Source organism: Heterocephalus glaber, unplaced genomic scaffold (genome assembly GCF_053883595.1).
Source record: "Heterocephalus glaber isolate CG9 unplaced genomic scaffold, H.glaber_assembly_v1.0 deba00001481, whole genome shotgun sequence".
NCBI lineage: Eukaryota > Metazoa > Chordata > Mammalia > Rodentia > Bathyergidae > Heterocephalus > Heterocephalus glaber.
In genome coordinates, this window is record NW_028258317.1 from 53,615,344 (window position 1) to 53,629,181 (window position 13,838).

Genomic DNA, 13,838 nt, shown 5'->3' on the forward strand with positions numbered 1-13,838 from the left:
GTAATGAAGCATTGTAGTTTTGAAGGTTGGATAATTTGTCCAAGGTTATATAGCTAGTCTCTGTGACTATATAATCCATATTTTAACTGCAGTGTTAAATTCCCTATTCATAAAGGCATTTCCAGACATAAATGTGCTATGATGTATGATTGACAAATACAGTGAATTTTAAAATTAAAATTATTACAGTAAATGACACATTGCCCTTAATCCACATCAAAATACTCCCCCTTACTTTGAATATACTTATGTCATTATTCTTGCCACTTTCTGGAGCAGCTCTGGAAATCCTCTTTCATGTCTTTGGTTGATTGTTGTGGTGGCCTTGATGTCCTAAATCAATATTTGCCTTTCATGGTCATTTTGACAGAAACAGGCTGAAGTCTCACAGTGCCAGATTTGGTGAATAAGGTAAATAAGGACATGCTGTAATGTTTTTACAAGTCTGTCTTTCTACCAGACGGCACTTGGCAGTAGCCTTCACCATATATACGATCATATCTTATTATATACATGAAAGAAGACTTCCAGAAATGGTGTAAAAAGTGGCAAGAATGATAGGATAAGTGTGTTCAAAGTGAGAGGGAGTATTTTGACAGGAATTAATGGCAATGTGTCTTTTAGAGTAATAAAAATTTTAAATTGAAATACTCACCATATATTTTAACTACCTCTTGTATTTTAACCCAAATGCTTCCAACCTTGAACGCTATTGATCTTTAGAAGGTAAGTCGGCACTAAAAATGTGCTGAGAAACCCAAGCGTGGTGGTAATCCCTATCATCCCAGCACTCTAGGAGACCGAGGCAGGAAGATCACAGGTTCAAGCCCAGCCTGAGCAGTTTAGCAAGATGTTCTCTAAGGCTAGGGATAGAGCTCAGTGCAAAGATCACTGGGCCTTGCAGTCAATCTCCAGTATCACCAAAAAAAGAAAAATACAGAGCAATATGAAATTCTCTGTACAGTAATCTGCCAAGAGTCTTTTATTTAAAAATACTAGAGTAGAGCACATATTTAGAAGGAAAAACCAGTTATCATTACAAAAAAGTGTAGCCAAATGTTATATACAGAGATTAGTTTCTTCTGCAATGGTATAGACTTTTACAGACTTTTAGCTAAGAATTAACTGTAGCCATGCGACTTAATGTAATAGAGATATGTGAATGATTGCTTCAGAGCCAGGTGGGGTGGCACATGCCTGTAATCCCAGCTACTCGGAGGCTGAGGCAGGGGATCATAAATTTAATTTGAGTCAACCTAAGCAACTTAGCAGTTGCTCAAAATAGCTGCTGTCTCAAAATAGAAAAATAAGAAGGATTAGTGATATAGGCCAGTACTCCCTGGGTTCATTCTCCAGTGTCATAAAAAAAGAGTTGCATCAAAAATGTCCAACAATAAAAACAGTCCCACACAATGGGTAGTGACTGCTATTATTGTCTGTCCTTGTAATTATGACTTCACATCTTGATACATTACAAACAGCAAGATTACCTATGGGGGTCTTTGGTGCTGGGTATGATGTGAACACATTCTCTTTTATAAAATGCTCTTTCTATCCAGGATTTCTGAGCCTGAAAGAGAAAGAGAGAGAGAGAGAGAGAGAGAGAGAGAGAGAGAGAGAAGAGAAGATTAATATAACCTTTAAATAGTTTTAACTAGAAAGTGAAATTTCATAATCACATAATAGAGTAGTTTATCATGAGCTAAAATGAAATTATGGTTATTTCATACATAAAGATTGTATATAATAAAACCAATGATTTCTAGAATCTACTAATTAGGTTAACATTATAATATTGAAAATTAAACGAAATAGCCATGCTGAAAAAACATTAGTGGTTGTACCATATACAAATACATAATGACTTTTAAAGAACAGAAAGACAATGCTATTTGCAGAGAAAATGAATCTGGAAGGTTAGAACATTGTATTTGTAACTTGACAGAAAAAATTATCCAGTTGTAGGCAGAGATTCACCTAAATAAGCATAACGTTTTCATGGCTAATGCCACATAGATTTTCCTTTATGAAGAAAAGAACAATAGGCAACTTGCATAACTATAAGCCCTAATCTATCATCATGCTTTTTCTAAAGTCCAAATTAGCAATGCTTAACTACAAAGGAGGAAAAAAATGGAAACATGAGGAAGATAAATATCTTCACCATAGTCCCAAATTTTACAGATGATGCCTTGCGAAGGTAGATACACATTTTCTTTCCTTGCGTCCCATACGCCTTTCAGCACACAGCGAATAACAGCTTCTTAGAATGGGCATTGCTATGGCTGTCCATCCAGAAGTCCTGCTGCCAGGACTGGGTTTCCAGATGGATAAAGGATGTTAGGTAAACTATAGAAACTGTAGGATCTTTGTTCCAAAATAGGCCAGCATTTGAAATAGTAGAGAAATTTCCCATGAACTCCAGTAAGCTGCTCAGAAGTTTCCCTCCCTAAGCACTGAAGATGGAAATCGCTAGAACAACACATAATGTTATTTTTATATGTCATCATCTTCCAGCCTCAGTTCTAAGCTCCTACTCTTAAAATATATGGGGTTGGACCACAACGAGCTGTTTCCTTGGCTTGTCTCAGTCTCCACTGTTAACTCTTAACTAGGTCCCATTTGTGGGTTGTAATTAGTTCTGACTTTGCCAGCAACCCCAATGTCTATAGAAGATGTGCTGAGTTTGGTTTGGCCTCCAACCTTGATCTTATCCAATGGGAGTCTATGCAAGTATGTGGCACCGACAGCAGAAGGTCTTTAATACTTGGGACAATGCACATTTTACAAGCAGCAACCTGAAGGATAATTGAGGGCTACCGAGGAGTTGTATCCTATTCCAGGGATGATCACAACTGGGTCACATGCTGCTGGGTGCTCAGGTGCCGTCTGCATGCAAAGGATACCATGTTGCCTCAGATCTGCAGGTCCTGGTGGACCTCTGCACTCTCAGCCACAAAGGTGCTACCTGCAGTTATGTCTGTTAGGTGGACATGAAAAGAAGTCTATTCTCAAAGATGTTTCTTCTTAAACATGTAGGGGAAGCTAGTGGTGCCATCTTTGCAAGAGAAACGAGCTTAGAGGCAAAGATAACCAATCTTTATCTTTGTAAAAAGCCTGTCATGTTAAGCTCTTCACATGCCGTGGATTTCCCCAGTCACTGAATACGTTGACTGATAATATCTGCTGGCAGAGAGATGGAAAATGTTCCTGACTGGAATTTTAAGGCCTGCTTTCCCTATACCTCTGGGAGCAGAAAAGAAGAATTTACACTTTGTTTTTGCTTCTTGTGGCCCATTTTGGCCAGACTTCAGAAGGATCTTTTGGGGAACATATGGGAATTTCAGGGACCACTGATCAATTCCCCTTGAGGGGAAGTCAGCAAAACAGTATTGTGGGTCCCGATGTGAGGGGAACAGTGAGAAAAAGTAGGGCTCTGCAATATGGAGAAAGTCATGTGAGTCCTTTGATACTCAGTTTTCCTCCTCTATAAAATGGGCATGCGGTAATGCCTGACACACAATGTTGTCATCCTTACTTTTTGGGTACCATGCTTTCACTTCAGAAAAATGGACTAATCCTGGTTTGATTCCAGTACTCAGAGTACAGATGAATGTTCAGATGAGTAAACTATGAAATTCCATTAGCAATGACCTAGAGTGATGTCCGTCCCCTGGTGCTGAGGATCATAGAGTATGTGACTGACCACTAGTAAGCTATAACTTATTTAATTTCTCTGAACCTCTTTTATAATGGAGGGACCATCATAGCTACTTGGGAGAGTTCTGTAAAAAGCAAACCAGATAACTGAGACAAACTACCTGGCACATAGTAGGAGCTCCATGGGTAAAAACAAAGACTGACATTTATTAAGGGCTTACGACGTCTGTGGCACTGTGCCATGTATGCCCTGTCTCCACAGACCCTTGAAGAACTCTGTGAGGGAGGTACTTCCATTATAACCATTTTACCCATCAAGAAGCTGAGGCAGTGATATGTAGCCAGTGAGTTTTAAAGCCAGGGTTTGAATTTAAGCAGCCTGAATCCAGAGTTCACACTCTTACCCACGCAGCCAAACTGCTTGTCTAAATGAGAGGTCACTGATATAAAATAATCTCGCTTGGTGATGTGAGCGGTGTTATCTGAGCATGCCTGGGGAGGCCCTGGGCTGAGGACGGAGCGAGGCTTATAGAGGCCGTGCGGGAAGCCATCCACACTCGAACCTTCTGCATTTTCGTTTCCTCTCCCAGCCTCACATGCAGAGTAATGAACACTCAGCCCTATTCTTCCTCTCTTCTCAGTTAAATGGTGAAGGCAAGGCATTTGGAAGACTTGGGAGTATTAGAAAGTAAAAGAAGGGGTGAGGTTATTATCACAGCTACAGGAAAGAAATGAAATCACAATGGGACCCCTAACCTGTGAATCTGGGGGACCATGACAGGTGGATTAGACTGTCCAAGGACACCTTCATCATTTCTTTCTCTCATGGGTCCTATTTTCAATTTGGAGAGTCCTGGAAGCTTTAGTAAAATGATGTGGTAAGAATTACTACATATGGATTGCCAACTTGGTTTTCAATATAAAATAAATAGACTTGACTGGAGTTTAATGACTTAATTACCTTCCCAAAGGTACAAAACTACTTCATTGTTAGTAAAAGGATTGAGGGTTAGTTTCTATTTTTTACTATTTGCAAATTAATCATTTCTCTTGCCAAGTCACAGATAATTAGAAGGGAAAGAAAAGAAAAATGAAGGTAAAAGATCTTCTCATTATTCAGAATTGAATTGGATTCTTTGTCTTTTGAGAAGTATAATATATCAGAGAAGAAATTAATGTATAGCACATAAATTAAGAATTCTATAAAATATCTACATAATTTGCTATGTTATCTTGTGGGTTTTGCTTTATTGTGATCTTATTCAGGTCTTTAGTGTGTATCAATATTAAATTTAAAAAATTATTTTCTTGGACAGGGCATATTTGATGTATAATCATGGTTTAATTTGTTCCCTAAACTAACTCCTTTTTCTATTGTTCAAAAGCTTTGAACTACTCTGCATGAAGCTTTATATTTTGCTTCAAAATCCAGCTAACTTAGCACAGAATGATTATCCTTGTTGTTACAAAGCATGAAATAATTTTGACATGGTGTATTTCTAGCTGACCTTTAATTATCTTCTAACATAAAACTTCAGTGGATGGTTTGTCCAAATCTCTTTTCTTTTTAAATATGCTTTGGAATTCCCATGTACTTTTAGAAAAAGAAAGTCTCTATCATTCTTTAAAAAATCACTTTCGCACATTCTTTTGTGAAGGTAGAATGGTCACATAACCATGGCTGAGTCTGTGAAGGGCTATTTTCTTTCTTGTCTTTCTGCATCATCAGCCATGTGTGATGTGTAACAGGAAAGTGTTTTTCAAAAGCTAATAATTAAAGGACAACTTATTCAAAACAAAATCGAGGATATCCACATTTTGAACAAAGTATAAAGAACAAAGCAAGTACAAATTTTGAAAATTAAAAGAATCCGAATAATAGACACCAAAAATCCTGTAAACACTGCCTTAAAAAATAAGGCATTTCATTTAAGCAAATTTCATTTCTTTTTCACCAAGACTCTGCCACCCAACATTAGACCCCAAACTCCTTCAAATCTCCTTCCCTGGCACTTCTCACCGGTTCAGAATCAACACCTATTCCAGGAAGCAAAGGGTTATGAGGATCTACATAGAGGATGTATTAAACCCCTCTTGAAAAAGCCTTGGAAAGTACTACTGTAATCCACTTTTAAGCAGAGCAATTTAACAAAAGGAAAATCTCCAGGACCATTAATTACAAGATTAAAAAAACACACTGTATGAACTTTATAAAAATAAATTACAAGGCAAAATTCACCTCCTTCTCATTTCCCTCTTTGAAGTGAATACCCTGTCTCCATTAGAGCAGAATACCAAGAGCAAAAGGGGCTTAACGCATATATTCATTTTCATCTTTTGCTTTCTCTCAACATCCCTCTGGGCATTCCTTTGGTCTTCCTCTAGATCCCCAGATCCAACATCAAGAAGTCAAACAAGAGAAAAGTTAGCTGACATCACTTTACCTGTGCGCTGACTCTGGCTGGTGGCAAAGGCAGTCGCCAGAGCTGCTCCTGTTGCTTTCATTTTGCTGTGGCCGGGACTGGCCATCCCGTTAATAATGGTCTTATGACCGCCCACTGGAAAAAAAGTTACTTGCCCGGCTCTTCCCCCAAGAGACGTTTCAAGTAAGCAATGAACTTGGGCAGATTAGTCCCTTGGAATGTGCCGCTGCTTCGGGATTAGCCTCCCTAAGAATCCCATGGACATTCCCCCTCGGTCCTCAAACACTGCTTGATTTGAACATCTAATCTGATGCCAGAAGAAAAACAAATCCCCGGAGAGATCGGATTTAACTGGCACAAGTCCTAACAGGCTGCCCCCCTTCTTTTCCCATTTCCAGAGAGAGAGCTTGTGAAAGTGTGAGAAGGTGTTCTGAGTTCTGAAAGTTCAACTTTGGAAAGCAAATCCTTCTAAAGAAACAGTGCATGAATGCTCCGAGTGGTTTGAACACACAAGCGGTATTGTTCCCCTGGCCACAAAGAATGGAATGATAGCATTTCTTTAAAGAGGAACTGCAAAAATCTCGGAGTGTTTCAAAAGAGTATTTTGCTCCCCGAACATGAGCCCAAATGGAATGAAACTAGAGTTTTCTGGGGACCTTCCACAACTTCTAAAATGTCTGTCCATAATAAAGCTTGCCTGATCACACTGCTCATCCTGCTGCCCCTCCCCAACAGTTACAAATATATGATTAGAAAGCTACACTCTCGGTTTTCTTATTAAAAATGATGAGCTGTGGCCTCTCCAGCAGGTGGATGCAGACTGAAAGTAGTGACACTGTGATGTGTTTATCTGGGCTAGCTCACCCAGAGATTCCTGCCGGTGTTCTGTCATCCGAAAGGGTGCTTTCAAAAATCAAGAGTAAATGTCTTTAGACAATAGGATTTTTTAAAACTAATTGAACACATTGTGTAAGGCAGGTGTTCAAATTTCAACAAAAACAATTTTTTTAAAAAGTGGCTATATGAGCACTGTATCTCCAAAGATTTCTCTCTTCTGGTGGTCAGAAGTTTGAGCTGAGAGATGACATTCTTCACTATCAGTCTGTGGGGCTGACAGTCAGGGAGGGCCACGAGCCTTTGGTTTTCACCTTGCTATGACTTTGTATCAGTTATGGTATAGGTTGTGTGGCCAAATATAAAGAATAATCGCTACTGAGTAATTTACTTTACAATTAGATTAGGTCCTGATCTGCACTTTGCCTTTCTGCTATTTCTAGGATTTGATCTTCAAATTCCCAGATTTTCTAGTCTCTCACCAAGGTTACCACAGAAATGAGGGACAATAATTTACCAAGTGACCTCCAACTGAGTCAGTATTAAAAGATCAAGATCCAAGTGAAAAACTGAACTGAGTTTCGGCATTAAATACCTAAGGGAGAAAGTCCCTTTGCCTGTCATTCAGAGTTGGCTTCAGCTTTAATAATATACATATCCTGCCTCTGTGCACCTGCACACTCCCAATTATTTATTCTAAAGCAACTATCAGAGACATGAGCATGCAAAGAAGTTCACTGCAGCATTGTTTATAATACAGAAAAACTGCAAAGACATTAAGTCCATCAACAAGAGCCTAATTATGTAAATGATGGAACAATGGTGAACTGTTTGGAGACTGAGTGCCCAAACTGCAACCCAAGACCCACTTATTTATTGCAAAGTGTCAACACTGCAAATAAACCTGAATATCCAATGCTTGGTTTCTGGGGCCACTTGGCTTGCATGCTGACAGAGAGGGCTCTGCATGCCCTCTGTGGGATAGATACCATAGGTTCACCACCGCTGGTTTATGCCATTTGGTGATCACAGTTATTTTTTAAATGACTACCTGGTTGCACAGGGAAATACATTGTACACCTTTTCGTGTTTTGTGAAAAAAGTAAGCCATAAAATAGTAAGTCCAAAAAGTTACAAATTCTAAATAGACACAGAGATCATAGGTATGAAGTATTTTAAAGTGGTAACTAGTTTTCATTTTATTCCTTTTACTTTCCCATTTTTTGCAAATATTCTTCCTAAAATTGAACATGTATAGTAAAAAATTATGTCAACCTCTGTTCATAGGTTATTGGGAAAGAGTAGCTCAGGAAGTGACTTAGGAAGGAGAATTCAGTGAAAAGAAAAAGCACAGGAAGGAAATTTAGAAAGTTTTATAATATGGAGGGTTTGGGGAGGGACAGGAGGTGGGAGAGAGGAAGGGAAAGAAGGGAAGGGAGAAGGAGGGGAAAAAGGAGAAGGGGAGGCATGAAGAGAAGACAGGGTAGCAGGGAAATACTTGGCTCACTGAGTTGGTGGCTATAGTGCATATGCGAGACTAAAAAAGTTGGTTTTAGATCCTCTTCCCAATGCAAGAAACAATCTAACAATTCAGCTTTTCCAACTTCTTTCTTCACTAGACACTACTTCTATCTTCATCCTATTACTTTAAATCTTGAGTTCAATCACATACCTACTTAGTCTCTTAAATACTACCCATGTATTTTTTACAGCACCTGCTTTGTGCCAGTCTTGTGTTTTTTTGTTTGATTTTGCTTATTTTTCATTTCTAAAGAGAAATAAATATTCAACAGGAAATAGAATAAGAGGCACCTTTTATGAACTTTACACCAAAGGTAAAAATATTGCAACTAAACCCTAGGCATTTGGTATAAATGAAAAAGGAAGCCCCAGGTGAGATAGAACAGCAATTTTTTTTTTCATATGAAGTAATAGACGATCCTCAAGACCTTTTGATTTAAAATGTAATTAGCTCCAAAGAAACTTGTAGCTCTAGGCCACACTGGGAATAGGGATCTTTTAAAAATCTTCTACATTTCCCAGTAATATAATTCCCAAAAGGATATATTACCAACCTGTTTCAGATGTAGTTTAGGAGAATGTAATGTGAATACTAGTAAGAAAAAATACAAGCATAATGCTAAGTATGGTTATCCCTCACTTTTATTCATCATTAAAGAAACATTACATTTGAAGAGAATATGCTAAAATGTTTTTGTTGGTACACAACACAATTTTTTAAAAAGTTAAATCGGGGTGGGGATCTAGCTCAGTGGTTTCGCCACCTGCTGCACAAGCGCAAGGACCCAAGTTCAATCCCCAGTACCAAAAAAAAAATGTTAAATCAGGGTTTGTACCAGTAAAAACTAGATTTTGATGTGGAAAATAAATATTTCATTATTATGAGGAACACCCAAAACATTTTTTTCTGTGATGTCCTCATTTGATAATAACAGAAAGACCATGACAACATAACATGGAGATTCCATCTTACTCCAAAAAGAATAGTTGTCACTTAGAACTTAAAAAACAACAAATGCTGGCAAGGATGTGGAAAAAAGGGAACCCTTCTACACTGCTGGTGAGAATGTTAACCAGTACAACAACTGTTTTATTCGGTATGGAGATTCCTCAAAAATAGAAATTCCATTTGATCCAGTTATGCCTCTTCTATGTTTCTTCCCAAAGGAGTTAAAGAAATATTACAGTAATACATGCATACCCATGTATATAGCGGCACAATTGATAATAGCTACATTTTGGAAACAGCCTATATGCCCATCAACAGGATAAAGAAAAATGAATGGACAAACAAAATCTGATACACACACACACACACACACACACACACACACACATGATGAAGTACTACTATGCCACAAAGAAGGATAAACTTGAGTCAGTTGTAGATAAATAGATGCATCTTGAGACCATAATGCTAAGGGAAATAAACTGGACACAGAAAGTTAAATATGGTATGATTTCTCTTATATGAAGAACCCAAAACAGAAATAATTTAAAAAGCAAAATAAAAGAGAGCTGATAGGAATTAGGAAGGCAGAATTCATGGAGATGGGAAGGGGATGTGGATTGGGAGGGAGGGGAAAGAGAAGCAAAAATGGTAAAGATGCTATATGTACCAATTCACCATAATGGTTGTAATTCTTCTGTATTATATCTATGTATATATATGTGTGTGTGTATATACATACATACATACATATATATATATATATATAATTTGAAAAAGAAATAATGATATAGAGCTCAGCAAATATTTTCTGCAAAGGTCCAGGTGGTGCACATTTTAGGCCCTTTGGCACTATATGTTAAATGTGACAATACTCTATCATTGTGGCACAAGAGCAACCACAGACAACAGGTTCACAAATAAGTATGGCTGTGTTCCGATACAGCAGGAAGTGGACTGCACTTGTACATACTGGTCAGCTCTTGGTATGCTGGGAAGTCCAGAGTGGCAGTGTCCAAAGTCCAGACTTTCATGGCACCATCCCTACCTTGTCCTGTGCTTTCTCCAGCACATCAGGCAGGTCCTCCCCGGGGGCCTTGCTCCTGTTAGTCCTTTTACCTAGACTGCACTGCCCTGAGATACTGTGCCGCTCAATCTCTAGACCCAGACCGTGCAGCAGTCCTCAGGGACCATTCCCTCTAGAGACACACCTGTCTTTCTCTGTGCCTTTATTGCCTCTGTTTTCTTCGTGGTCTTTCAGGTCACCTGGCATTGCCATGCCATTGCTCTAGCACTTAGAACTGCAGCACTTGGTGAGCACCGAGAGGACTTGGGCAAACCATTTGATTTCTTGGGGAATCAATACTTCCCTGCCAAGTGATGGCATCGGATAGATGCCATCCTAGTGTTTCCTAAAGGGAGATTTTAGGGTGGTGCCCACATAGGCATTTTTTAATACTTGGGTTTATATGAATATTTAATATACAAGGAATAGCTAAACCTGCAATTTAACAAACACCATTGCTTGAGGATATAATTTTCTTCTTTGGAATTATGAAAAAATGAGTCCATCAAAAATAGTTGATAAGTTTTGGCCAAAAATGATTTGTAGGTAGAGAAAAGTCTTGATGGTATCATAAGAATGGCTGAAGTTTAAAAGACTCAGAACTACTCCCCCTTAAATGTCCTTTAAACATGTTTTCATTCTATTGCATGAAAATAAATGCATTGGGTTCTCTAACATTTAAGTTTCCATTGACTTATAAAGAAAGCAATGCCAAGGACCGGGACAAAGCCAGTTGCCTCCAGAGCACATTGCACCAGCTTGCTCGTTCTAAAGTGATTCATTATCCCGTCCTCTGATCAATATCCTTTGGCAGCTCCCCAGCCTGAGCACGATGTGCTCAGCCTTCAAACCTTCAGGATCTGAAGCCTCTCAGGTTCCCTACAAGCCTTCACACACTTTATGCTCCAGCAAAGCAACTTATTGATTGTGTCTCCAATCCACCACCCCATTCCACACTTCTCAGCCTTTGAATATGCTGCCCCTTCATCTGAAATGCCAGGTGCTTTCTTCTATACTTGGCACAGAAACTCTGCATAAAATACTGTTTTCTGAGAGGCCTGGCTGATGACTGCTAGAGTGAACAACTTATATTCTTTGAGTATTGTTTCACTTTCACACCTTGGTCACAGTTCTTTTAGAGGAAGAGCCTTGCACTATTAATAATTATTTATGTTCATTTCAGTATGTTATCATCCCCTTCCAATTTCCACTGCCGTTGGAGCCTTGCCTGTATGACTTCTTGTCTTCCTCTACTTTTACCATTGTTTCTGGGGTAATATCAATTTTGCATTCCTGGAATTCACCTTTTGGGAATAATCTGTATTTTATAGAAAATTTTTAGCCTCTGAACTAAATTTTAAATTTTAACTTTCATAGTCTCTGAACTTCCATCACATATATCTTAACATACAGGTAACTTAATTGTGTTTTTATTACCTGCTTGGGAAAAGAGTCAATAATTATATGCATTACAATTATAAACTCATCTTTTATGATAGATCATACTATGTAAATTATACTTCAGTATATTCAGAACTTTTATGTAGAATGGTCATTCTACATAGTAATTTTTACAAACAAATTGTAATTATATTTCGTTGTTTCATTGGAAAGTTTTTCTTTGTTATGAAGCAGTTAATCATTGCTTGGAAATGTTGCGTTATATTTATAAAACATTCCCTTGTTCATGGAATGCTTTTTCGTAGAGCATTTTATATAAGCTTCATGATATGGCAGAAAGATAGACATTATGTGATTTTATTGTGCAAATGAAGAACCAAGGATACCAGAGGTTCAGCATCATGCTAAAGTTATATGGCAGCCATTGGCTTGGCCTGATGGACCCAAAGTCCTTGTGCTTCTGTTCGGATGCAGAAAGCCATACACTTTTTATGCTCTGTCACTGACTTTGGGGATGGTGCATGACGTCTTTGATGATTGTGGTGGAATAAGTGCATTTTAATTATTCTGATCTTAATAAATACATACATACATTATCAAGCCTGAAAGACCATGATGAAAAACTATAATGAGGATATAGATCTCTACTCCAAAAGTATCAGATATCAGTTTCAGTACAATGTTGTTTCCATACACAGTGACTTAAAACTTTCATGTCACACTGTGCACACACACACAAAAATTAACAATAGTGGTTCTGGCCCTATGAAATGGGTATACATCTTTTTTTAAAAAATTAAATTCTTTTATTGGTACATTGTAGGTATACAACACAATTACATTTCTCATTGGGAATTGTACCTTTACATAATGCATCTTGGTTCTTATTTTTTCCCCATTCCTAGCCCTCCCTTCATGCCCTCCACCCTTCCCTATTTACAAAGACTTTATTTCCATTTTTTCCATTTCTCATCAAAATGGGTATACATCTTTAAAAGCTTGTAACAGAGGGCCGGGGATTTAGTTCAGTGGTTTTGTCATCTGCTGCGCAAATATAAGGACCTGAGTTCGATCCATGGTACCAAAAAACCCCAAAAAACACTTGTAACAGAAATCAAAGATGGAAGACAAGATTATAACCAAAAACTACAATGAGACTGAGGCTTGACATCCTTCTCAGGGGTCAGGAATTTAAAAATGATGTTTCATTTGTTAGAAAACAGTCTCACTCCAATAATGTCAGCATACACCCAGTGACTAGGAAGGCTTTCTATATTCAGGGAGGCTGTGCCAGCGAGGACTATCACTGTTTTCTGTCAAGTAAATGCAGAGCTGGGACAACACACTGTCAACCCCTAAGGCCTTAATTCTGTTTAGCTTTCACAATTCATCCTTGTACCATTCTGATTTTGTTTGGAGCCAAAAAATGTGCTGAGTCACAAATTTGGATCATTTTATGTTAGGTAGAAGGGTGGAATTTTTCCTTTTTTTTGAAGTGTGGAATTTATGTGACAAGTCATAGCAAGTTCAGGTTGATTTTAATTCTGTTTAACTCTTTTGCCCTGGAAGGATGAAGATGCTGAGAAAAGCAGAAGATGAGGATGAATAAATAGCTGTGATAGTATTTGTAGGTGCATATCAGGATTAACTACTAAGGAAATAGTCTCTCTCTCTCTCTCTCTTTCTGGTGTGTGGGGACATATACACGTAAACTTTTATTTTATCATCCGTCCTAACTACCTTAAATATTCTAGGTAGAGGTACTGTCTTAATCAGTGGATGATTCCAGTTCCAAGATGAAAGTCTCTATCCTTACAAGGTACAGACTTAAATTTGGCTGTAGAATTTTGTTTCTGAAATCTCTATCTTCTTTTTCATTCAAAGTAGTAGTAAGATAGAATCTGGAGGAAGCAGGACTGACTAGAGTCTCGAGATTCATAACCTAGCCATGACTTGTTGACAACTAGGTGATTGACTTTGGAGG

At 38.2% G+C, this 13,838-nt stretch overlaps 1 protein-coding gene across 28 annotated transcripts in view; it reads right to left on the bottom strand.

The window, feature by feature from the left end:
- Trpm3 (transient receptor potential cation channel subfamily M member 3) overlaps window positions 1–13,838 on the bottom strand; it is an 843,949-nt gene that overhangs the window by 305,746 nt on the left and 524,365 nt on the right. For 26 of the 28 annotated variants that reach the window (XM_087183504.1, XM_087183498.1, XM_087183497.1 and 23 more), the window contains one exon: window positions 1,491–1,570. In XM_087183504.1, the coding sequence (XP_087039630.1) occupies window positions 1,491–1,570 (80 nt within the window). Of the gene's footprint in view, window positions 1–1,490; window positions 1,571–6,104; window positions 7,041–13,838 lie in introns of those variants that run through there. The other 2 variants (XM_087183511.1, XM_021252718.2) reach the window with 2 other exon arrangements.